The following is a 24,194-nucleotide window of genomic DNA, read 5'->3' as shown; positions in this document are numbered from 1 at the left end:
TTTTACGTTATGACTGTCGAAAACACCATTGCTATGCCGTTATAGCCGACGATGTCTATTTCTAGCAAACGAAAAGGCATTCTAGGGCCAACTCAAAGGGGTTTTGCTATCCGGGCGTGTAGTGGGTATAGACAACACTGGGGACAACGACGACGATAACGATGACGGGGACATTAGGAACGATAGAAAGTAGAGGTTTAAGAGAAAGAAATAAGAAAAGTATCAAGAGCTAGACGGAATATAGCCAGTTTTTCGCCCGGATAAGCAAACTCACTTAAAGACCGCGCGGCTGCCCTACGCGTCAGACTCAGACATATCGCCTGTGAAGCCGACATGCCTGATCTCTCACAGCATTTTTTGAACCCGGCCAAACACTGACACCTTCAGAAAAGCTACTAGCCATACTTTAGTCCAGTGGCAGAGTAGAACATGATTCAAAGACTGCTCTTGAGGCCTCCTTGAGCTTGAAGATTGAGTCTGGGATTTGTTTCCATCTTGAGGCTGAGAATCCGCGTGCGGGGTGGTTAAGTTGGGTAGCGGGGGACCTCATGCTGAGCAATCTCAAGGATACAGGCTATGGTGGTGTATTGGCGTAGTATGTTTCTTTCTTCACTCAAATTCAACAACTACTCGTAGAACCCTGGGAGCTTTCGGGTAAGGATTTCGCTCGGCATAGCTCATGGCTGGCCGAGGATGTCGAGTGCTTTTGAGGCGATTAGGAACTGCCCCCCCTACGCCAACTTTGAAGACAAGTAAAATAGCATACAACGTATTCGATCATTTCTCATCACCTTCGAGTGATCAAGCTGTTGCCGTGAGTCTCTGGGCGGGCGTTATTAAGCTCCCTATCGCGAAGTCTCTAGTGCAAACAAGAACGCACTGCCGGTCCAGGAAATGAATCATGATTGAGAGCAAGTGAAACCGAATGTACAAATCACCATGCCCTGGCAATAAGCACCGATTTCTGCACTTATTTGAGAGTCAACCGCAGCTTCCGTTGAATTAGCCTAAAACGGCAATACCGGCCGCCCCGGTACCGGGTAGGCCCATAAAACCCGGAAGGCGGGGCCGTCCAGAACCGGGTCTGTGCGCCCTATCTCCGGCCTGAAAAAAATCGGAGAAGGACCAACTCTTATCCGGCGCAACGCCAAAAATTGGGAAACACCATCCCGTTACAGCAGAACGCTTCAATCGACGACGACGACGACGACGACGACAACGACGACAACGACGACGACGCCGCCGACCGACTTGACCGGCAAAAGTTTGAGCGAACGAAAGACGGAGCGCAGCCAATTGAGCCCAGCTGCTCCTCCAACAGCCCCCGGGAAAAAAAAGGGGAGGAATCATTATCAGCCAACCACCACCCAGTCCGAGCCGCGCCCGCCCACCATGAGGCCCTCCCCGATCCTCCAGGTGCTCAAGTTCAGGCACATGCGCCTGACGACCAAGGACGTCAACAAGGGCTTCTACAAGGGAAACCGTACCGGCTCTATGGGTGAGCACACCAAGTACGGAGGATACAAGATCGACTACAAAAAAGTGCGGACATACGTCGTCCCCGAGGGCCTGAAAAACTTCAAGGTGAGTTTCTGCAGGATTTCCATCGTCACACACCATACGGCGGACCAAGCGCGGCAATTGCTAACGTAATCGAATGCCCCGCAGCTCACTCCTTTTGTTTCCGAGCAAGTGAAGCCTATAAAACGAACGTACAAGAAGACCAACAACCCCGCCGGACCCCGCGACCCAGCACTGTTCCTCAACACGTGGAAGGAGAAGAACGGGTTCGACTGATTTGCCAGGGCCGACGCAGGATGGCACGAGTCAAGCGACGGGGAGAAATTGGACAAAAGCCGCCAGACGAAGCTGTGCCAGCGCACAGCGAAAGACGGCTGAGTCGCACAAAAGTTGTATATACCCTTGAAGCATTGTAACAATATGTAAAACGATTGCACGCCCAGCTTCGCTAAACTATACGCTGGGGACATGCGGCACGTGAGGTATGCAAGATTCATCCAAAACTTATTTATACACATTAGGGTATTGCTGGTCTGGTCCGCGTGAATCACGCCGTCTGCTCAAACCCGCCGTTTGCAGCCTCTTTGCCCTTGCCCTTGCTGAGGGGAAGATCCTCCGCCGCCGTTACGAACTTGTCCATGGGGGGTCGCTCACTCTCGCCCGCCGGGGTTGGTTCAGGAGAAACCTCGGTGGCCTGGCTGTCCTGGACTTCTGAATTGTTGTGGTCTTGGTCCATGGGCGGCATGGGGCTGATGGGGCGGCTGTCGGCGCCGGACATCAACGTCATCATGCTGGCCGTCTCTGCGTCCTTCTTGCCGAGGCTAAATGGCAGAGCGATGCCGTCGAGGAACGGTCGCTTACCAGCCACCCCGGTTCCAGGCACAAACTCCGGACTGAGGTGGTCATTAGCCTTCTCCTGCTCCTTTCTCTTCTCGATGAGAGCAGCGACGGGTGTCTCTTCCACGTCGGTAGCCTGAGAGTCCTGGACCTGAGAGCTGGTGTTCTGTGACGTCTGGTGCTCGTCGACAACGACGCGCCGCTTGCTACCGCTTCGCTGGATCGGTGCCGGGTCTTGCTGCTCTACGTCCTGGAACGACCTGGCCCCCTCGCCGCCTTCTTCCCTCGTCATGGACGTCTTCGCCCCCGAGTCCGCCTTCTTCTCTCTCTCCATCGTCATCTCGTCGTGCTTGGATCCCCAGAGCGACCACAGAGCCAGACCCAAGCTCTTGGTTCTCTTGCGGTCCAGCAGCTCATCCGTGGCGCGGCGTCGCCCAGCCAGCGCGGTTGGTGGCGGCTTCTCACCGTCACCAAAGTCCACGAACCCGGCCGCCATATCCTTGATGATGCTTTTGTGCACCTTGGCCTTGGTGCCGGAGAACTTTTTATCAAACACAGCCTTCGTCTGAAGCCATCTCTTGACGGGCGTGGGCCTAACGACGCCAACCTCCTCCTGCTTGATAGTGCAGCCGGGCAGCTCTGATTCGGGAGCGAGGTCGTGGACCACGCCATGCCGGGTGATTCTCTGCCGAATCATGTGCTTCTTGAATGGCGGCAGCGGCATACCCGCTTTGCCGACCTGCTGCGGGACAGACTCGGAGCTCTCTCCCTCTTGCGGCTTATCAGACTCGGACGCTGAGCTTGAAATCACGCTAATGTCATCGTCGTCCAGAATCTCAATCTCCGTCTTCTGGGCTCTCGCCAGCGCCCAGGCGCCAAACTGCGCGACGGCTCGATACATGTACTTGGCCGGACGGGTAAAGCTGAGTGTTGGGGCAACGTGGCAAAGGTCGTCCCACACCTGGAGCTGTACGTCGGTGGGCTTGTATTGCTCGAGTTGTCGCATAGCTGCCTCGTCGAGGTTGGGGGGCGTGTACTTGGAGGGGTTCGCGCACTTGTGGGCGAGATAGATCTGCTCATCGCGGAGCACCTCGCCTCCTCCGACCATGATCAACAAAGGGGGAAGGCCGCCGAGCGTGGGTTGCATAATGGGGCTAACCATCGGATGGGACAGAAGAGCATTCGTCGTGTACATCTAGAACAGTCAGTAGTGTCCCTCATGAACCCGAAACCACCAACCTGAATTTGATCCTTGACCGTGGTCGGCTTGCCGTCAATGGTTACAGAGAGCTGCAGGGCGGTCCTGCGGGGGTCTGCGTCCTCCGTTGGCTCCTCGTTGGTCTGCGAAGCACCGTTGACAGCAGTCCCTTCCGCAGCGGGGTCCAAGGAAATTGGGGCGGCCTGCTTCTTCTCCAGCGTGTTGAGCTTTGTGGCGTTCTTCTCCTTGCCAGCCCTCGCTTTAATGGCCTGCTCCCTCATCATCGCCATGTCGTCCTCGTTCGGGGGCGGCCACGCTCTCGACGGCTTGTGGTGGAAGCCCGAGGGCGGGATGTAGTCGAAGGGGTTGTCGCCAGAGACGCTGGGAAACGAGTGGGAGAGGTCAACCCACGGGCTGATGAGGATCGCGCCGGCCGGGAGCGGAATTCCCTGGTCTCTCAAGATGACCATCATTGACAGAACCATGCCGCCGCCTGCCGAGTCGCCGGCCAGCACAATCGTGCTGGGGTCTTGGACCGTGAGCAGGTAGAGATACGCGGCGAGACAGTCCTGCAGCCCGCAGGGGAACGGGAACTGAGGCGCCAGGCGGTATTCCGGAGCAAAGACTCTCGCCTTGAGCTTGCGGGCGTGACGTTGCATCTGGTAGCGGTGCTCGTCGACGCTACCAAAGAAGTAGGCACCGCCATGGACGTACAGCATCGCGCGCGTCGTCTTGCCATCGTTCTTCTTCCGCTCGTGGTAGTCGGACCGCATCTCGATCCACTCGGCCTTGAGAGGGCTGTTGGGCTGTCTCCATCTCCACCACTTGCGGCCACCAACAGCGTGAACGCCTCCGGGTCCCAATTGAGCCTCAATCAGCTCGGCAGACCTCTCGATGTGGTCCTCCGGCACCTGGGCGTCCTCGACTTTAACCCATTGTGGATGCGGCACCCATTGGGCCGTGAATGCTTGCAACTCTTCGACGGTGTGCTGCGACGCGAACTCCAGAAAGGATCGGACGAGGTGCAGGCCTTCGTCGTAGGACAGGTGGGCGGTGGGCTTCTGTTTCAACGGGTTGCGGTTGAGATACTAGCGGGACGGACGGTCAGCTTACGGCGGCGCGGAGATTCCAGGTTGCATTGGAGCGGAATCTGGGGGAGATGGATCGGGGGGCAGGAATGCTCTCACATGTGAAAAGAGGGTGGAGACGACGGTTGGCGTCACCGCCAACGACACCGACGTGGTGTTGAGCTTCAGGGGGTTCATGGTGACTACGTCTTGATGAGGCTCGCGACGAGGACAGCTGCTGTGCCGTCGGCAACGGTGGGCATGGAGCCTTTTGAAGCTTCCGGGGTGATTGGCAGGCCCGGGGGACAGACCATCACGTCGTGGAGGAGCACAGAAGAAAGCTGGCCCTGAAACCGCCCTCAAAGCTCACTGCCGGAATAGGGGACCGATGACACCACGCGGAGACCAAGTGGATGGTTAATGTCCGCGGTCCTGGTCAATGGTCTAGCTAACAGAAGTTGGGCACGAATGGACTGGGCTGGGTTGGCGACTCAGGCTGTGAGACGAAAGTGATCGTGGGAGCTTAGCGAACATTTATCAATAATTCTCGAACGCTCACAGTGAAATTTGATCATGTTATCCTCAGCTTCTCGCCAGACAAGCATGCTGCCGGCAGCGGGACTCATCACGTATTCGGCAACCCAATCTCGCAGCTCAGCACAGGACCCTGCCCAGGCCTGAATGCGGACCCGGCGGCGCCCCACACAGCCTCCGTCACAGTGCCGGGAGTCGCACGCACTATCTGCCCAAAAAATTGTGATTTTGAGAATTGTCACCGAAATGGTCTGCCCCTCCAAGTACCCCGCGAACACCACAACCAGTCAACACGGCAACCATGGCATCTTCCAACCCTCCCACGGCAGGTCAGTCGAGACACGTCGACACCCTCATGTATGATGATTCATCAAATGCTGACACGTTATTACAGAGGCCTGCCAGTCCACCTTTGAGCAGGCTGTGGCCCTGTCTCTGCACATGTGGCCGGCCCTCTCGCTCGCCGTCCAGAACCACTGGGGCGGCCCGGACTCGGCTGACAAGAGAGACTGGTTCGCCGGCGCTGTGGCCGAGCTGTTCCCGGCCTACACCAAGATCGCCAACGGACAGGCCGTCCCCGCCAGCAACGCCATCGAGGAGCCCGACACCGAGTACATCGAGACCTTCCTCCTCCAGGTCATGGTTGACGAGTTCGAGGTCAACGTCGACGACGAGACGGGCTTCGACGTCGCCGAGCGCATCATCAAGATCCGTGCCGACTGCGCCAAGGGCAAGTTCGAGGCCGTCGACGAGCTGCGCAAGAACTGGGAGAGCCGCAAGGGCGCCAAGGTTGACGGGCTCTACAAGAAGATTGAGGGCGGCGACCAGGAGACCGACTGGGAGGACGACAGTGAGGACGACGAGGATGGAGACGTCGACATGGACGAGGCGCCACAGCTTGTCGCTGCCCCGAAGGAGAAGCCGCAGCCCGAGGTTGATGAGGACGGATTCACCATGGTCACGAAGAAGAAGCGATAAACGAGCGAAGGAAATCCGACTTGGTCTCATGGAGATGGTGCACTAAAGGCCGCGGCTGTGATGTACAAGAGTCCGCAAATTAAGAGCTGCCATACGAGCCAGAAAAGAGTTCAACCCCGGAAACGCCAGCCAGCAAAAGCAAATCTTACGTATACTACTCCCAGTCGGCGTCACTGTCGCTGTCGTCGCTGTCATCGCTGCTTTCTTCGGCCTTGCGCCCCTCCTTGGGGCTGTTGGGGGCGCGGCTGGGGACGCCCGAGGCGGCGCCGACGACGTCGTAGCTGGCCTCGCTGTCGGCCTGGGACTTTTCGTCATTGGACTTGCGGGCTTCGGTGGGCTTGAGGGTGGATTGGGAGGTCTGGGCGGGGGGCGGCTGGATGGTGGTGGAGGACTCGGTCGACGGCGGCCGGGCGGGCTTCTTCTGCTCGGCCTTGGGTGCGGCTGCGGGAACGGGGGCGGCGTCGGACTCGTCGGAATCGGACTCTTCGGAGTCGGACTCGTCCCAGCCAACTTCGTCTTCGGCGGACGCGGCTGTGGCAGTCGTCAGCGTTACGGCATTCATACCTAGTCACTCGGGCTCACCCTTGAGAAGGTCCCGGCGGCGGGCCTCGGCGGCCTCCATGCCGTGTCTGAGGAAGTAGTATCTCTTCCAGAACTCGGCGTACGGGACCTGATCGGGCACCAGCTTCTCCATTGTTGTCCGCAGCTCAGGGTATTTCTTCAGATCGTCACTAATGTCCCCAGTCTTGGACTCCACATCAAAAGTCTTGCCCCAGGTCGAAAACTCCTCCGTTGCGGGATCCGTTGTGAAACTCTCGGTGCTCGTGTGAATGACGTGAAGCTGTGCATCCTGCCTCGAGGTGTGGATAACCCTCTTTCCCTGGGCGTCCTTGCTCTCGAACAGGACGGCGCCGCTCTTGTTGGTCGCATCGGAGGGCGGCGCGATGCTGACCGCCTCTTTCAAAAAGTTGCTGATGTTGGTGCCGAAGCGCAGCAGGGCCTCGTCGGCAGCGTCTTCCGCCTTTTGGAGCTCCTTGAGCCTCCTCGCCGCCTCGGCCCGGAACTTTGTCATGTACGTTTCCGAGTTGCTCATGGCATCGTCGGCGGCGGCGGCCTGGTCGCGTGTCGTCGTCGGCGTGGTCTGGTTATCGGCTTCCTTGCCCTTATCCCCGGAAGGCTCGCCCTGCACCGTGTTGACGGTGAGCGACCGGGTGCGGTTGACGATGGACGTGAAGCCCTTGGCGGCATCCTCGCCCAGCTCTGCGACCTCTTTGGACGCCTCCTTGTAAACGGATTGCCCCTGGAGCTGGGTTTAGCCGTTGCCTCGGTTGTGCACGCCTCGGCCGTCTTCTTACCTGCTTGACAGCGTTCCCCAGGAAGCCGCCGATCCTCATGCCCCAGGCACTCGTCGAGAGAGCCTTGTAGGCCTCCTGGAGGTCCTCGTTCAGCGACGCCTGCGGCTGGTCATTCTTGGTGTCCGTGGAGTCGCCCTTCTTCTTATCGGCGTCCTTCGGGAGGGCGCTCTCCTGGATGTGATCGTAAGCCAGATCCATGGCAAGGCTGTAGAGTCCAAGCTGGGGTCGACGCGGGTGTTGAGTCGGGTGTTTGATGGTCCGCTGCGAGGCTAGGTAGCTGGTGCGGGCAATGGCGGATCGTGGAGGTTCTGCTTGATGTCGGCGGACGAATGGTCACTGACGTGAGGCTGGTGCTGTTCCTTCCCCCTGATGGGCGGGGTCCATGGCCGGCTGCATGATGGTCAGTGCGGGGAGTCGTGGTACGTCCCGCACGTGCGCTTGCGTCTATTGCACGATAAGCTGAGCATTCCACCACTGATCGACTCGAAAGCAGCTTGGGGGAGTGCTCAGGGAGAATGAAATGTTCGAAACTACGTCACTCTTGGAATGAGAAGCGGATGCCCGCGCCGAGAGGGTGGCTCTGTCTGCACGAAGGGACCTGCAAAAGAACTTTGCCGGACTTGCCCTGGCGAGGGTTCACTTACACGACGATTTCTCTGACACCAGCGCCTTCACAGCGGCGGCAGCTTACGGCTTACCCTGCGCAACACCTTACCCCAGACCCCGAGGCGGCAGCGGGAGTATGGTGCGATTCCGAGTGGCAACGGAGTTATTGCAACAGTGCCGTGGCTCACGTGCACCCACGATGCAATTCAGAAGCCGTGACAGCAGTCTTGGCCTCAGACCGTTGCATTCTACACCTTTAACTTGGCTGCGGCAACTCAACTGATCCTGACCTCTACAGAGGTGCACCCAGCAAAAGGCGGTTCGTTCCTTCGCGCCGCCGCACGGGGTCAAGCCCCTCGCCATGTTCCGAGGCTTACGGTGTAAGCTTTTCGGATGGGGCAGTTCGGGTCTAGACGCCTTCTCGGGCGTGGCGATTTGTGCAACCAAGAGAGTAAGCAGGCCGATCATGTTGTGGTCCCTGACCAACAACAGTCACTAGGAATCGCGCTACAACGGCACGAGAGGCACGAAGGGCGCAGAGTACAACTGCAGTCATGCCGGGGCGGGTTCGTGCCACGAACTGCGTCTGTTTCCTGTCCCTTTGATCCTGGCAATTGTGATGGCAGCAAACACCGAAAAGTGACATTTGTCATCCGGATGCTCAAAGCTTCCAACGGCTTTCCCTGTCAACCAGAGCAGATCTTGCAACTCAAGGCCGTGGCAGGAACCCGATCAACCAGATCTGGCCCCTTTTTTTTAACCAACGCCCGTTTCTCAGTTTTCTGGAGAACATTTGACCAGGGCCAAGACGGTCCCACGGCCATAAACGATTAGAGTTTCGGCCAGTCACGCCAGTCTCCTATACGCTTCTGGGAGTGGGAAGCGTGAGCCAGAGCATGGATTGCTGGTTGTCCCAAGGCGTGGGAAGAATGGCGGTTTTGGCGGTGCCTGGGGCGCGATGTAATACCATCTGGGAGAGGTATCGGCGTGGTTACACTGCACGAGAGATACCTCTGGTGGATAGCCAGATAGCACGGCTTTTGAATATTGGGTCAGCGGATTTACGCAGTAAGGCTGGCATGACCCTGACTCATAGCCAGCCGGCCGGACGCGCCGTTTGAAGAATTGGCAGGCTGGGCTAGTGCTGCACAGCCCGTACAGTGAACAGACAGACGAGTGACGGCACGGTGAGCACCACTGACCGCAGTCTCGTTCTTGGGTCTTGGCCGACGACCCGCCACTCGCATTGTTACGCAACGAAGAGCGCACCCACGTCATGCGACAGACTGGTGATGGCGGGCCGAAGCTGGTGTTGTGTGGCCGTCACATTGAGATGTCAGGCTGTTGCGGGGGAGTCCTTGGACGCGAGATTGCGAAGTCGCGATGGTCCGATATTCGTGTGGATGAGACGGAAACGATGGACGAGAGGGAAGGCGCGAGACGCAGAGGTTGTCAAACGCGGGCAGTCTCTTGATGATATTCGTCCGGCGGAGTGCTGCCATGTAAGTGAGGGACATGGAGCGAGCCTCCACTCACCCACTACACTACTTGAGACCAGCCAGCCTGCTTGATGCTGCGGGCGGTGCTAACAAGATGGCTATCCCCAAAAGAGCAGCACGGAAAGCAGGAGGCAGCAAAGAGGATGCGTGGCAAAACCGACGAACATGCCGTTTTTAGAGGGATGAAGGGCGGGTTTTACAGGGGACGCGAGCTGGTGCCTTGGACTTGGCGGGTTGAGGTGACTTTTGTCCTCGAGTGGGCAGGTGGCAGTTCACACACACTGGTCAGTGGTGACACCTGGGCTTCACAGTGCTGGGGCCGGGAGACCGGATTCCCATCATGGGCAGACTGGGGCAAAGAGGGGCCAGGTCCAGGGAATTGGCGAAAACGACGGTCACAGTGCTGCTGTTCGGCGATAACGGGGCTTGCGCGCGCCCTCTGCCAATGGAAGCGTCAGAATGCGCCTCGGGGCCCCGACGCCCATCCTCTTGAGTCTTCCCTCCCCCCCTCCTCCCCTTGCCAATCGAGGACTGGCGTAGGGCCCCCGTTGGAGTCGAACATGACGGCTGACAAATTGAAAGGGCGCTGAATCTTCCCCCTCACCGAGCGCAGCCGTTCTATTCAGTTCCACTTCACTTTCTCACTGGACACGGCGACCAAACCAACACCACCAACCGCTCGTCCTCGCATCACGCACACCCTTCCCCAAGCACGTCTTTCCCCGAATCCCGTGGAATCTCTCTGCATCTGCATCCTGTTATCGTTGTTGAGAAATCTGGTGGCCTGGCGACCGCCGTGTGACTCAGGCAGCAACTTTAAGGCGGAACACGCACCAACTCTGCACTGGACCCCAGCTTTTTTGCGTCACTCCCCAGCACCACCTCAAGCACCACCACCAACAGCACCGCTGCTGCGACCAACAATCTCCATACGCCTTTGCCTCATACACATCTCGACGGCGAGTTTGGCGTCTTGTATTGCCGAGTGCACCACGCTGGCGTCGCGACACTGTTGAACAACACCCAGTCTCCCCGCGATACCATCCGTTGATCCGGCGGCCTGGACCCGAATCCCATCTTGACCCCGGCACGAGCCGCAATCGGCCTCCCGAGTTCACCTTTCTTCGTAGCCCTCTTGCACCGAATTGACTTCTCTTTACCTCCACCACTTCGCTCCCTCGCGTCCTCTTCGCAATGGCTTCCGCAACCAACGGTGGTTTCCCAACCAACTTCATCCTGACCCCGCAGCAGCAGAGCCTGCTCTTCGCCGCCCTCAACTCGAACAAGCAGCAGCTGGCGAACCAGTCCCCGGGCACCAAGGACACCTCCATGTCGCCCTCCTCCTTCCAGACGTCTCCCGCCCAGGCTCCCGCCAATGGCTTCCAGGAGAGCCCCTATCTCGACAATTACGACTACGACTTTGGCGACTCCAGCTTCGACTTTGACTCCCTCAATGACCAGGGCAAGATGATTGGAGATATCCCGGGCACCGCCAAGTCCACCAAGTCAGACTCCACCGACAACGACTCCTCCGATAAGAGAGCCCACCCCGACGACGAGGACGACGAGTCCTCGCCAGGAAACGGTGCCAAGAGACGTGAGAGCACCGAGAAGGTGCCCAAGAAGCCCGGACGCAAGCCCCTTACCTCCGAGCCGAGCTCAGTATGTGCTGCCACCTCCTAGACCGTAGACAATCTCTCTAACACTCGTAAAGAAACGTAAGGCCCAGAACCGTGCCGCCCAGCGCGCATTCCGTGAGCGCAAGGAGAAGCATCTGAAGGACCTCGAGACCAAGGTGGAGGAGTTGGAGAAGGCGTCAAAGGATGCGAACAGCGAGAATAGCATTCTCAAGTCTCAGATTGAAAAGATGACGGCCGAGCTCAACGAGTACAAGACCAAGCTTGCGGCTATGAGCACTCGCTCCGTCTCACACGGCAAGTCTCCCATGGGCTTTGGTGCGTCCGCAATCGGCAACCTCAGCGACGTCAACTTCCAGTTCGAGTTCCCCAAGTTTGGCGTCCTCCCCGGTGCTGCCATGCCCAAGCCCGTCCAACGAGCAGGAGCGTCGGCATCGCCTCACACCAATGGCAGCAGTAACCCCGTCAGCCCCCTAAACACCAAAGACAACAACAGCCCGCACATCATCAACGGTCTGGATTTCAGCAGCACCAAGGACGACCTGGCCAACTTCACTTCCCTCTTCAGCAGCCCGTCCATGAACGGCACCAACGGCACCGCCACGTCGCGCGCCAGCGTCGACTCCGGCTCCTATGGCATGCACAACGGCACATCGACCAGCTCGCCATCGGCGTCATCCCAGTCGAATGCTGGTCCCAGCTCGTCCTGCGGCACTTCCCCTGAGCCGTTCACACAGTCCCCCATGGGCTTCAAGCCCGTTGATACAATGACCACTATCGGCGAGGAGCACACCGGTCAGCAGTCCCTGTTTGCGGGCATCGACACCAACAGCATCGACTGGCTTGCTCAGCAAAACGGCGGTCAGTTTGATCCTCAGCTCTTTGGCGACTACCGTGAACCGCAAGAAAACATTCTGGGAGGCGGCACCTTTGACGACAGCTTCTTCAATGACGCCCTCGATGCCGACTTCATCACGCCGTACAACATGGCGCCCAGCCCCGCTGTACCCAAGAAGAACCTTATTGACCAAATCGATGCCGCCAAGAATGCCGATGATGACGTGGTCAAGGACGCCGTCAAGGCCGAGAACTACAACTGCAATAAGATCTGGTATGTTGTCCCCCAACAAGCAAGTAACACGGTGACTTACGCCCACCCCAGGGAGAAGCTGCAAAACTGCCCAGACGTGGCGAGCGGCGAGTTCGACCTCGACGGACTCTGCTCCGAGCTCCAGAAGAAGGCCAAGTGCTCAGGTCAGGGCCCCGTCGTGTCCGAGACGGACTTCCAGGCTGTCGTCAACAAGTGGATGGGCAAGGACGTGGCGGCCTGCTTCGCGGCCCAGAACAAAACAAAGGCCTGAAGGAGCTGATGTCTCCATGTACATTTGCACACGTGCCCATGGCAACAGGTCAGGCGGTCAGGTTTGGAAGCATATCAGGATTAGGTCGGTTTTTCTGGGGACGACAGGCGTTTTAACACGGACCAAAAATAAGGGCGGACGTAAGCTTCCGACCCGCGGCAAGGCGAATGGTTATTCATCAAACACCGGAATTCTAGAAGCGGAGCACGAGATCCGGCCGAGCGGCTCATAGGCCCTGGCCTGTTTCCGATTGGAAAACTCCCATTGAGCGACCGAGAATGGTTTTGGGAAGGCTACGATGATGAGGTTTGCGGCAACCACGACGGTTGTACGTCAGGGGTCGGCATATAGGGGTTGGTTTTTCTTTGCAGATGTAATATGCTACTAGTACAGGCTAGTCTGGTGTTCCAAGGATGAATGAGCGAATGAGAATCTCCACGTTGGACTCACTCTGGTGTCTTGTGTCAGGTTTGGTTCTCTTGAAGGAACCGATTGTATTTGCTTGAGATGTGTCAGTATCAGCCCCACGTCGTCGTTCCAACGGAGCTTCCGGTCAGCACGGAGCTTTAACGGAGCAGCTCCTCCGCAGCGGATGCCATCACTCTGCCATGCCAGGGGCCCGATAAGCACTCTCGGCCCGTCTGCTACAAAAGAGCTAGCGGTCAGCCTCCTGAACTTCCTGCGCCCGCCGTAAATCAAAGGTAGACAGCTACCCATCAATAGCGTGGCGGGAACAAGCCGGCCCTCCTTTCCCCCACAGACACTGGCTTGAAGTACATATCACGATTCGTAGTAGTCCAGAACTGCCCCCAGGCTGAGGTCTGCGGCCGCCCCGCATCCGCCCGCATCCGCATCCCGCATCCGAATTCTTCTTGGCAGCAGAACTCCATCATGCCCTCCCTGATGCTACTGGAAACATGCGGGGAGGGGAGGGCAGCACGACACGACACGAACCACACGGACGGACGGCGTTCGGCGTTGCGACTTCTCTCGCGTTCGGTCTCTGGCGGGCGGTCGGAGACGGGGAAGCGGATTTTGAATATGGAGTCCTTCGGCCGAGGGCGAACAGGGTCGGATCCTGCGCCGTTGGACGTTGAACTCTGTCACTGCTTCCCCATCGCACCCGGTGCCTTTTTTTTGTGCGTGATTCCCTCCTCCCAGGCTGGCTTCCCCCTTCCTTCTAACGTACAGGACACGCCACATTATGGTTGTACGGGCAGAAAGGCGGGGGGAGGCCGGCATTCTGTGGTGTGCATGCCGCCAGGGGGGGCGGACGGACCACGGAGCGGAGAGAGGTCCCCCCAACCACCACTACCAGCGGCATGTCGACAGTGAGCACCTTTTTTTGACGTGGGGGATGCTGCCTGCCTAGCCGCCACCCCATGGCAGGCAACCTAGGAGAATGGATAGAACGGCACGTGGGAGAAGAGGCAAAATCGTACGAAAAACGAAGGAAAAAAGATGGCACACGGCAGAAAGGATGGGGAGAGGGGGTGCTGATTGCGCTTACGGTAAGGATTATGTTGCGATGAGCGGTGTGTTACGCGGCACAAGCTTCCCCCTCTCGTCTACCTCACCAAGAAGCAAAGTAGTAGTCCATGGCTTTCTCTGTTATCTGCTCCGGTATCTATGACTGCGTTTCCGATATGCTGCCTGCTAAACCCCGGTCTAAACCCAAACCCGGAACAAGCCTCCTAGGTCCCCCTTCCCCTCACCAGGAGGCGAAAAAGAAGGCTTCTTGCCGTAAGAAGAAGAATCACGAGACTGATCAAACCCCATGTCAAGTTACTGCTGACTATTCTGCCCGCCTGCTCAGTCGGCTCGTTTCCAGGGCCGCTGCTGCTGCTGCTACCACTGCCGCCTTGGCGGTATCGACTCGGCAATTGAACAGAAGAAAGCAATCGCCCCTCTGCCCACACACCCCAGGTCCGTATCCTCGGGTTGCGATGCGGTGCGGTGCGGCCAACGTTGCGTCCTTGTCAAGATGGAAAGTGGGTGGCGGTGGGAAGGGGAGGGATCTGCAGGTGTGCAGCAGCCCTCCCACCCCCGAGTTTCTCCCAAGACCACTTACCGGTTGCAGCATCCCAGGCGACCAATGGCGAGCCCCGAAACCGGGGACCGACTTGCTTGAATCGTCCAACGTCATCCAATCCCCGTCCGGGGCGAGGAAAGTATCGCAGCCAAACGGGACAGATGCACGTTTCTCGGGGCAAGGAGTTATTTTGCATTGGTTGGGGTGATGCGGTAACCTTGTGGCAGCAGTAGCCTCGAACGACTGTGACAGCACGTGGAGAGAGCATGTAGAGTGCTGGCCTGTGTTATTACAAAGGGTATATTCTTGCTTGATGAGTTGTCCTATGTCACTTTGCTAATCCACGCTCCATACCGTCTTTGATGCTTCATGAATTTGGTTGCCCCCCTTGGTGTACCTTATCCTCCTGGAACCTTGCGATGAAGTGAATCGAGACAACAGCCTTAGCTCTGGCCAAGGGCGGCAGCGCAGAGACCACTCTGGTCGTTCGCACACGGCACAGGCCGTCTCGCCTCCTGCCTGCTGGTGCCCGCCGACGAAGCCCGCCAAATGTGACATGCAGCCCGTGCCGTTGTAGTGCAGCCTCTCCTCTCGGGACGTCGCAGCGTCTTCACGCTGCAACTTATGTGTCGCATCCCTGGGCGAACGGGCACTAGCTTTGCCAACCATCGCCAGAACGCCACGGCCTGGCCGTGTCCTTCGTCCTCGACTCTGCGGGGTCGTGGATACGGACCTGATGGCCCCCTTCGAGCTTTGCTGAGTTTCGCGGGTATCGATCCATCCTCGATGCGTCTGTCCGTCTCTTCAACCTGTTCCATGTCGTCTTCTAGCCAATAACCTGCCTGGCGCCCTCCTTGCCCAAAACTCCCCTTTCCTTGGGCTTCGGGCTGTGTCCTCTTCCCTTCTTGCCCCTAAAGAAACTGAATACTCCGCTTGAGCTCTCCGACTTGCCGTCACCCGTGGCGTTGGCGTCTGTTGGAAGCGTGGCGTCCTGCCGAGCGAGTTCTGACCAACTGCCGCCTCCGTCCAATGTGACTGACATGCCGCCGGTTGGGCTGGTGACGCGCTTTCCGATCGCCGGCGGTGCGGCTCTCTGGTTGTGGTACTCGTTTGGCTGGTAGTGCGGTATCGGGGGCGGCTTCACTGCTGGCCGGCGAGGCACGCCGCTGTGGCTGCTGCCGGGTCGTCTCTCCAAGCTCGTGCTCTTTCGTAAGGGTGCCGGGGGCATGGTGTTCCTCCCTCCGTTGGTGGCCATCGCGGCGGGGGTGGCCTCGTCGGTGGTCAGTGCCTGGGGCCCGCTGTTGGGATGCAATTGATTCATGTCGCCGTTGGGGAATCCTCCTTCTTGCTCGGTGATTCTATGTACGTTAGCCACGTCGGGATATATGGGTTCTTTGCAGCCATACTTCTTGTACGCGGCGAGTGTGTAGTCAAACGGCCGGAACTCGTTCTCGATCATGCGGTAGAGCTCGTCTTCTCTGATTTCCTTTTCCGAAGCGTCCTCTTTCAACCGCTCGCGGGGCTTTTGGCGTCTGGCTCTCGCCTCGAGGGGGGCCTCTTCCAACAGCAGCTCCTCCAGGTCGTATGTGGCGTCAAAGTTGGTCTTGTCAGCTGCTGGCACAAACACGGGCTCGATCTGCTTCCGCTCCAACGCTTCGAAATCAATCATCATGAAAAACTCATGCTTAGTGAAGCTCTCCCAGGTGGCACCCATCCGTGTGTCGCGGTTCGGGCTTAATGCGTCTCGAATGGCGTATAAACAGGGAAGGCTGACGGCGGGCTGTGTGACGGGGTATTTGGGATTCGCGAGCTGGATCTGCTGGCTGAGCGTGCTTTCTGAGTTGCCGTCGAATGGTCTCTGCAGAACGTTTAATCACAGTATCCTACAAGGCCTCGGTAAATGTAGACCCACCTTGTTGTAGATGCACTCGTAGAAGAGAACACCCAACGACCACCAGTCTGCACGGACATCGTAGCCCTTGCCAGCATAAACTTCGGGAGCGAGATATGCGAGGGTGCCGGATTTGCTAGATAAAACCTTGCCGGGCACGATATCCGAGGCAACGTTCTTGTCCAGTCAGTATTTCGTTTCCGCCGGCAGTGTTAGTCAAAACTCACAAAATCGGTCAAATGCACGTGGCCGTCTGCGTCGAGGAGGACGTTGTCGGGCTTGACGTCGCGGTGGATAATGTTTTGCTGGTGAATGTATCGGAGGGCACATCCTAGTTCGGCAATCCAGAAGCGAACTGCGTCTTCGGTGAAGGTCTTTCTCGAAATGTGAAATCGGAGGTCGCCGCCGCTCATCAAGTCAACAACCAGATACCTGGGGAGTGGTCAGCGGGAGGCATCGTCGGGCAGCAATGGCAGAGCGGTCCCACATGTATTCAATGTCTTGGAAACTGTATCGCAGGTTGCAAATGAAGGGGTGGTTCACGTGCTCGAGCATCCGGCGCTCTCGTATGATGTTTCGCACGCTCTCTGATCGTACGACTGTTTGATAAGGGCAGCATCAGCATCTAGGTGATCCTGTGGTGTCGTGCACGGCGTCCCATCGGGGCAGGAGGATGCCGTGCAACGAGGCGGTGTGTATGTGTATGTGTACCTTCATCTTTCCGGATGTACTTCAAAGCAAAGGACAGATTCGTGTCTTTGCGCTCGACGATGCGGACCTTACCGAAGGCGCCTCGACCGACGACTCGTAGCAGGCGGAAATGGTTGAGGTTGACTGCAGAGTGGAAAGATGCCGGTTAGCTTGGCGATGATCGGGCTGGTGGTGGGGAGAGGCGGCGGCGGCACGCAGAGCGGTGCAGTGCAGCGCAGCGCAGCGTGGTGGTGAGGCGAGTGCTGCGGCAAATGGTGGTTGCCGCCGTGCATTCAGTGACGGGACGGGACAGGACAGGAGCGTCGGGACGGGTCGAACAGCAAGCAGAGCTGTGTGTAGATAGGGTAGGTAGGCCGGGAGCGAGACATACCTTCGCCATCCAAGTCGATGGGCTTGCCCTGGCTATTGCCCATTGCGACGTGCAGTCGTCTTCAATGGCTCTCACGTCTGCACTGGTTGGATCTAGGGAAGAAAGTGTCGACTGTCGCGCACCATGATCCAGACGTGTGTCGTTTTTTTTGGAGATGAAGGTGCCGCAGAATTGAAATCGGGGGCAAAACGAGAGCGAAAGGCAATGAGCGGAGCGAGAAAGAGAGACAGAGCCCAAACCAGCGAGAGAGCAGCAGATGGAGGCAGATAGATAGGAGTGGAGTCCGTCACAGTCAGCTGGCACGGGGTGACAGGGGGATGGCACCGTAGGAGGGCCAGTTGCTTCGACTGATGGTCTCAAAATCGGGGACTCGGTGGTACTGTGGTGGAGGATTGGAGGGGAGGGGGGAGAGAGAGCTACGACCAGCAGACCTGACTGACGGATTGTGCACAATTGATGAGGAGTATGTAGACAGGCGGGAAAGACGAGAAGAGAGAGAGACTGTGTGTGTGAGAGAACGGGAGAGAGAGGACGTGGAGCAGAGTAGAGGAGGGGAGGGGGGCCGTCGTTCAGTGGTCAGTCAGTAAGTACGGACCAAGCAAGTGCTGGCCAGTGAGAGTAACGAAAGAGAGTGGCCAGTACCGTTAAGAAAAAAAAAGGTACAATGTGAGTAGTGAACAGGGCCGCCGGACAGGGCAGGCAGGCAAACAGGGCGGGCGGCGGAAGAGAGGACGGGACAGGACAGAACAGACTCAGAAGAGAGCGGAGGCGGGAGAGGACGAGGGTAACGGAAAGAAGAAGGGATGTGCTACTTTTTGTCTTTTCCCTGTTTCGGGGACCAGGGCTGGCTGGCTGGAAATAACATAACACAAAAAGACGAGACAGCAGAAAAAGGAGAACATGCGTGTGTTTAGGGTGATGGGTAATTGTTCGCCTCTTGCTGGTCTGTCTGATGGTCTGCCGTCCGTTTGTCTGTTCCCCCCAGCCCAGGGGAGACGAGTAGTGACAAGGCCAGACCGGACCGGACCATCTACAAATCGAGCAAGCAAGCAAGCAAGCAAACAACGTCGTCGTTGTTCAATGGGGGTACAGGCACTAGGTACCCTTCCTTAGCCACAAGTCTCGCTCGCCTCCAGGGCATTGCTCGCAGGTCCAGAGTCCAGAGTCTGTGACTGCGTACATACATGCATACACGGCACCAGCAGACTAGATACACTACTTTACATCCCAGGTACGATACGGGCGAGACAAGCGGCTATCTTGCGGCGTACGGTTCCGTCCCTCTATTAGCGCACCTAGGCTTAGTGTCGAGAAGCAACTGCTGAATGGGCTTTGGTGTATTTGAGTTGGCGTCGGCAGCAGCGTCGCTGTGCCTGGCGGTGCTGTCCAGCGAGGAACTATCCGTACCGCAGCAGGTGGACTGTCGGTCTGCGTTGCCATGCGAGATATCTCAGCCGTGCACTGTCTGCCAGGCTATCTTTACTATGCCGAGGCTGGCCTGCTCTGGGCCTCTGGCAGGCACTCCAAGTACATGTCAATTTGGTTTGCAAATTATCGGGACGGACGCAGGATCGGTCGGTAATGTAGGTCAAGTAAGGTTAGGCCAGCCTAGCGCGGTGCTTGTTGCTGTCGCCGCCGCCGTGTGTGGTGCACGCAGTACTCTCTACCCAGTGCTGTACTCTGTACGGCGGGTGGTATCGCAGGCTGACGCATGTACCAAGCGGTATGGTGCCGTGGGCTCAGGTACTGTGTCCCGTCTCCCACGTTTTCTGGTGGTGGTGGTCGTCGTCGTCGTGGGAGGTGGGCGGCGGGTTGCTTGCGTGTGGCAGGGGCTTGCAATTGGAAGTGGGAGTGGGAGCCATAGTGGGAACCGACAGGCTTGTGCAACGAGGCAGGGATCGGTGGCTCGCCAATGACGAGGGGGTTGCTGGATGATGGATGATGCTAGTAATGAACGAAGCAACTTCACCATCCCTGACCTGCAGACCGACCGACGATACCCTGTCGAGAGTCTCTTTGCTTTTCTTCCTTTCTTTTTTTTTCCTTCTCTTGTTCATATCCCTGCCTATCTGCGTCTGCATGCGGAAAAAGGTTAGCTTGCTTGCTCCTGGGGCCATTCGGAAATGCATGTCCAAGTCCCATGGTCTTGATATGCAAAGGCAGCAGAAATCGGGTCTGGGCAGCAGAAGCAGCGGGAGCATCAGAAAGCATCAAACTCTCGTCGTCAACCGCCCGCTGTTCAAAGACCGAATAGCATACAGATGCCGGGACGATTGAGCATGGCCGCAGCACGCGGAGACAAAGATGCATCAGGTTTCAGATGATCTGGTCGAGAAGTCTGCCAAAGAGGGCAAGGCGTCGTCTTGATGTCAGGCACCTTGCATCTATCTCTCATGGCTCAGCTCAGGGCAGGCAAACAAGATGGTTAGTCGGTGTGGGTAGGCGCGCCTGGGGTTGACGGCGAGACCAGCCGTAAGCAATCCGCAGCAAGTTCAGGAATGGTTGTCAAGGGTCTCGGCGAGCCAGTCCAAGGAATCGCTCCTTCGTACGGAAGCCGGCATGGCAGATGAATGGCTGCAGGACAATGCCGTGGTGGTGTCTGTAGCGTAGTTGCCGTCTCCTCGAGGCTCTGGCGCGCAGACCGTAGCAGCGTAGCTCGATGAACAGCTTTCCAGAAGCGAACAAGGGGGGGGGATCCATCTCGTGGCATTCTAGATTTTCGCAGGAGCTTGTCAAAATGCCATCTGCCATCCATCAAGCCACACGAGGTTGTAGTATATGGTCCAAACTCCCTCCTGCAAAGCGAATGTGCATCTCCGTGAGGACTGTGGCACACGAGTCCCCGGCATGTTGTTTCTGTCGTCGTCGATCGTCCGTCGTCGCCCCGCGTCTCCTCCCGTCGGCCTCGTTTCTGTTGCTCGGCCCATGTCGAGTCGTGTCGACGATGACTACTGCAGTCTTGGTATCTTGAGCATGATTCAAGGGTCTCAGAGCTGCAGGCTATCTCAGCCCGGGTCGTAAAATAAGGAACGTGGAGGGAGAAAAAACACAAACCGCCAAGTGAGATGTGGATGTTGGAGAGTCCGAGCAAAGGAAACAGCCGGGCGACTACCGGACAGGTACCTGCAGCGCTGCAGAGTCCCTGAGTTTGCGGCGCGGCGGCGTCCCCGGCGCAGGAACAGCACGCCCAAGGACGAGGGTAAATTAGGGAGCGAGCTCGCCAGCAGCATCCTCACGGCCGCTAGGTGCGCGCGAGTAGCGGCTGCCGGACCGCAGTGACGGAAAAGTAGCCGTATGTACCTCCAATTTACCCTCATTTCTTGAAGGCTGAGGGACGTGCGCTGAAGTAAGATTGTCTGGCTGTTCCTGGCCACCTGGCTCTGGCTGGCGCTGGGCAGAAAAGGGCAGGGCAGTTGCGGTTGCCGCCATCACAGTTCAAGTTGCAAACTATGGCAAAACCGCCTCAGCTCCGTTGCTTGAACTTTCCACAAAGACAAGGTAGCTTACGCAAGGTACGTGACATTGTACAAACTGGCCAATGGCGTCAACCTCGACTCCGGCTCAACCAACGTCTTTCCCCGTTGCGCAGTCTTCAGAGTCCCGACTCTGCGACTCTCAGACTTTGAACCTGGCCGGTGCTCAACTGCACCAAACTCTGTCTTCTTGTCCAGGGCAACACCAGCCCGTTGATCCAGCACAGCAGCAGCAGCAGCAGCAGACAGTCTAATCAATTTGGTCCCTCGACTGCCGAACGCCCGCGCTTTGGAAACAAGCGGACTGGAGGCGAACAGTCCTAGAACGACAAGTCCATGCCGCTAGCTGCCCATCGGAAGAAGCTAAATTGTCTCGCCAATCCGGGGCCTTCCGGCGACTGAGAAATCCCTCCAAGCATGCCATCGAGGAGCCAAAACATTCTGGCCACGAGGTCAACCGCTTCTGACCCCCTTCTGCGCCTGCGACGGATCTCTGCCTAGTGGCCGGACGAACCCACGGCGGACACTCGGCTTGACCAGAATCCATCCACCCAGCAAGGATATCGATGCCACCGTCAGCAGCAAAGTCGATTGTCGTCATGGCCTCCGTTGCACCTTGTAAGGCGTGACGACCACGTTAACGGACAAGTCTTTGTTGAGCAGCCCCAAACCACCAGGAACAGGCCACGCTGGGAAACCAACATCGCAGCGTCGGCTTCGTGCTATGCTGAGGCCCACTGTGGAAACGCAAACACACGGCTGGAAATCATGAAGCCTGGAATCATGGAAGCCCAGCGTCGATCTAGCGGATTTCTGCATATCGACTACTGAGTGACGGACACAGTCGAACGTCCACGCCAACTCGCCCTGCAAACGGGCGGCGCACATTGGTGTGGCCGCAATCGGGAATAGATTGAGCATCCGCAGGACGGCGGATTAAGCATCCTTGCGAACCACGTGCGGCGAAAATGATGCTGAACCTCACGTTGCTTCTGCAGTTTTGCCGCACACATTGTCATCCTGACTTACCGTGCCGTCGAAGAAGGGATCCGTCAATCCTGTCTTGCGGTTGCGGATGTCGCACAAGGGCCTCCCGTCTGAATCACATGGTCATTCCAGCGAAAACGCTCCGTGCTGGCGGCCATGCTCCGACGTCTTTCCGCTCTGGGGGGACAGGTCCGCACGACTCCGACTCATGGGTCGAGCTAAACATGCAAGAAATGTCGTCGTCGGCGCATCTGGCGGTTTCGCCCCACGAACTGCCCAGGTTGCACTTCACAGGCCCAGCCAAGTCGGTCGTACGCCCGCTGCGAGTTTGGGATGGCCCCGGGGGACGGTGCCCACCTCGACGAAAAGCGACATTCGGTTCCCGAGGCTCTGCCATCTTCTATGCCCTACACCCGCGTCTCGAGGATTGATCAGACTGCTTCCAAAGTTCTATCGCGCTGATGGATTAGGCCGCCGCCGCCGCCGCCATCCAAGGCCGCGGTCATCCCGCCTGCCAGCTGAAGCGCAGGGCTGGACCAATCCAAGACACGGAGCCCGATGTGGAACGGCAGCAGTGCGGCCTTCTGGAAAGATTCTGCCCCTTAGATTCATGCCGCCGTCCCAGATTAGCGACTCGTCTCTTTCCCGTCCGCCCTCCACCGGCCACGCGGGACTGACAAGACCCTGCACGAACATCAACCAACTCGAGACAATGCTGCAGTGGGAACCGCTGTCGGGGCAAGAAACAAAAAAGGCAGTCTTCCGTTTGACGCCACGCTTCGTCACGCATGTCAAACCAGGCACAGGTTGAAACGTTTACGATAAGTAAAGAGAAGCCACATATCCCGCCGGCCACGCCTAAAATAGACGACTCGTTGATGAATTGGAATCTCCATGGATAACGTAATTTCCATGTGCAACATCCATCATCCATGATGCAGCAAACAAACGACCGACTGCAGCATCCCACTGCCGGACCCCGGCCCCCCTTCCTCCCACAGAGAGATCATCCCAATTCTGCAGGTTCGTTTCAGATGCTCCGGATGGAGAAGCTCAGGAGCACACCTGTTCGCACTCGACGCCGGTCATCTCCGTCAAACGCAACGCATGATCCCTTACTGGCCCCTTATTAACATTTGACAGCTGGCGATACTTTTTTGCACACGGAGCACACACGTCTGTAATGCTAGCACTTGCAGCACACGCGACACGCCCGACTTTTTTTTCTCGTCTAATCACGAGAGCTGTGGGCTTCGCGTCCAGGCATCTTCTGGATTACGCTGCTGATCCTGCAGATCGCATTCAAACCCAAAACACGACTGCCGCGACAGTCGGTCCCTGTCGCCTCCTTTGGCAGGCCCCATTTCAGGGGTGCACACGCATATTGGCTCCCCCGCGCGTTTCTTGGGTCGTATTTGACTGACGTCTCGACGCGTCCACCAGGAGCCTCATTTCAACCTCCCCCCGTTTGGTAATATATTTAAGCTTGCTCACCTTCCGCATCGGATTCGTGGCGCTGTTGCTGACTGTCGCAGAGTCGCTGGCACATGAAGCCGAATGAAGACCTGCGGCGCCGTACAACGTCAACCACCGGCTTCCACGTGGTGACGGAGCAGCGAGGCCTGCGGTGCCCTGGGCCGGTTGCACAGGTGGAACCGTCGGCTGCTACGGAAGCAATAGCGAGTGGCTTTGAGGAGTGCCACAGTGGGATCGGCCGTGACGGCCGGCCGGCCATAATCCCTTTCTCGTGCAGAGGCGTCGTGGTGTGATGTTGATCCCCCGGCTCGCATTCCAGCGGCGACGGCTCCTTCCATTGCTTTTTTGGCAACATTCCTCGGTTGGGTCAATGCATCGGTGTCGTGGTTCAGCCGACCGACGTCGTCCACACGCATCCTCGTTAGTGACAGGGCACTGCGGACGTTCCTACAGGTCAACTGTGTGAGCGAGGCCACCAGCAGCAGGCTTGCGAAGCTACATCCTGCGGGAATCCCTTCATCATTAACAACATTGCCAAAGGGCGGTTTCAACCAGATGGCCGCACTGGCCAGCGATGGTCACTCGCGGCCTGTGCCGCAGCATTGCGTCGTGAGGACAGGGCCAGACCGCAACTCTCATTTCACGTCTCATGCCGGTTCGC

At 57.8% G+C, this 24,194-nt stretch overlaps 6 protein-coding genes across 6 annotated transcripts; 3 read left to right on the top strand and 3 right to left on the bottom strand.

The window, feature by feature from the left end:
* Nucleotides 1–1,392: 1,392 nt before the first annotated feature.
* GCG54_00002640 (54S ribosomal protein L27) lies at nucleotides 1,393–1,797 on the top strand (the record flags this gene model as incomplete). The annotated part of the gene is made up of 2 exons (XM_045402729.1): nucleotides 1,393–1,584; nucleotides 1,669–1,797. 2 exons carry the CDS (start codon nucleotides 1,393–1,395, stop codon nucleotides 1,795–1,797), a joined length of 321 nt encoding a protein of 106 aa, XP_045269347.1.
* Nucleotides 1,798–2,068: 271 nt separating this feature from the next.
* GCG54_00002639 (AB hydrolase superfamily protein C4A8.06c) lies at nucleotides 2,069–4,821 on the bottom strand (the record flags this gene model as incomplete). Its single annotated transcript, XM_045402728.1, has 3 exons — nucleotides 2,069–3,553; nucleotides 3,598–4,644; nucleotides 4,744–4,821. 3 exons carry the CDS (start codon nucleotides 4,819–4,821, stop codon nucleotides 2,069–2,071), a joined length of 2,610 nt encoding a protein of 869 aa, XP_045269346.1.
* A 637-nt stretch (nucleotides 4,822–5,458) lies between these two features.
* Nucleotides 5,459–6,135, top strand: GCG54_00002638 (Pre-rRNA-processing protein TSR2; the record flags this gene model as incomplete). The annotated part of the gene is made up of 2 exons (XM_045402727.1): nucleotides 5,459–5,486; nucleotides 5,552–6,135. The coding sequence occupies 2 exons, from the start codon at nucleotides 5,459–5,461 to the stop codon at nucleotides 6,133–6,135; spliced, it is 612 nt and encodes a 203-aa protein (XP_045269345.1).
* Nucleotides 6,136–6,289: 154 nt separating this feature from the next.
* GCG54_00002637 (BSD domain-containing protein) lies at nucleotides 6,290–7,688 on the bottom strand (the record flags this gene model as incomplete). The annotated part of the gene is made up of 3 exons (XM_045402726.1): nucleotides 6,290–6,666; nucleotides 6,718–7,435; nucleotides 7,491–7,688. The coding sequence occupies 3 exons, from the start codon at nucleotides 7,686–7,688 to the stop codon at nucleotides 6,290–6,292; spliced, it is 1,293 nt and encodes a 430-aa protein (XP_045269344.1).
* Nucleotides 7,689–10,789: 3,101 nt separating this feature from the next.
* Nucleotides 10,790–12,593, top strand: GCG54_00002636 (AP-1-like transcription factor napA; the record flags this gene model as incomplete). Its single annotated transcript, XM_045402725.1, has 2 exons — nucleotides 10,790–11,257; nucleotides 11,310–12,593. The coding sequence occupies 2 exons, from the start codon at nucleotides 10,790–10,792 to the stop codon at nucleotides 12,591–12,593; spliced, it is 1,752 nt and encodes a 583-aa protein (XP_045269343.1).
* A 2,858-nt stretch (nucleotides 12,594–15,451) lies between these two features.
* On the bottom strand, nucleotides 15,452–17,640 carry GCG54_00002635 (Serine/threonine-protein kinase 32C; the record flags this gene model as incomplete). Its single annotated transcript, XM_045402724.1, has 6 exons — nucleotides 15,452–16,483; nucleotides 16,538–16,693; nucleotides 16,744–16,948; nucleotides 17,004–17,115; nucleotides 17,228–17,350; nucleotides 17,598–17,640. 6 exons carry the CDS (start codon nucleotides 17,638–17,640, stop codon nucleotides 15,452–15,454), a joined length of 1,671 nt encoding a protein of 556 aa, XP_045269342.1.
* Nucleotides 17,641–24,194: the final 6,554 nt, after the last annotated feature.

Source organism: Colletotrichum gloeosporioides, assembly GCF_011800055.1.
Source record: "Colletotrichum gloeosporioides strain Lc1 chromosome Unknown consensus_13, whole genome shotgun sequence".
Lineage (NCBI taxonomy): Eukaryota > Fungi > Ascomycota > Sordariomycetes > Glomerellales > Glomerellaceae > Colletotrichum > Colletotrichum gloeosporioides.
This window is presented reverse-complemented; position numbering and strand designations above follow the sequence as displayed.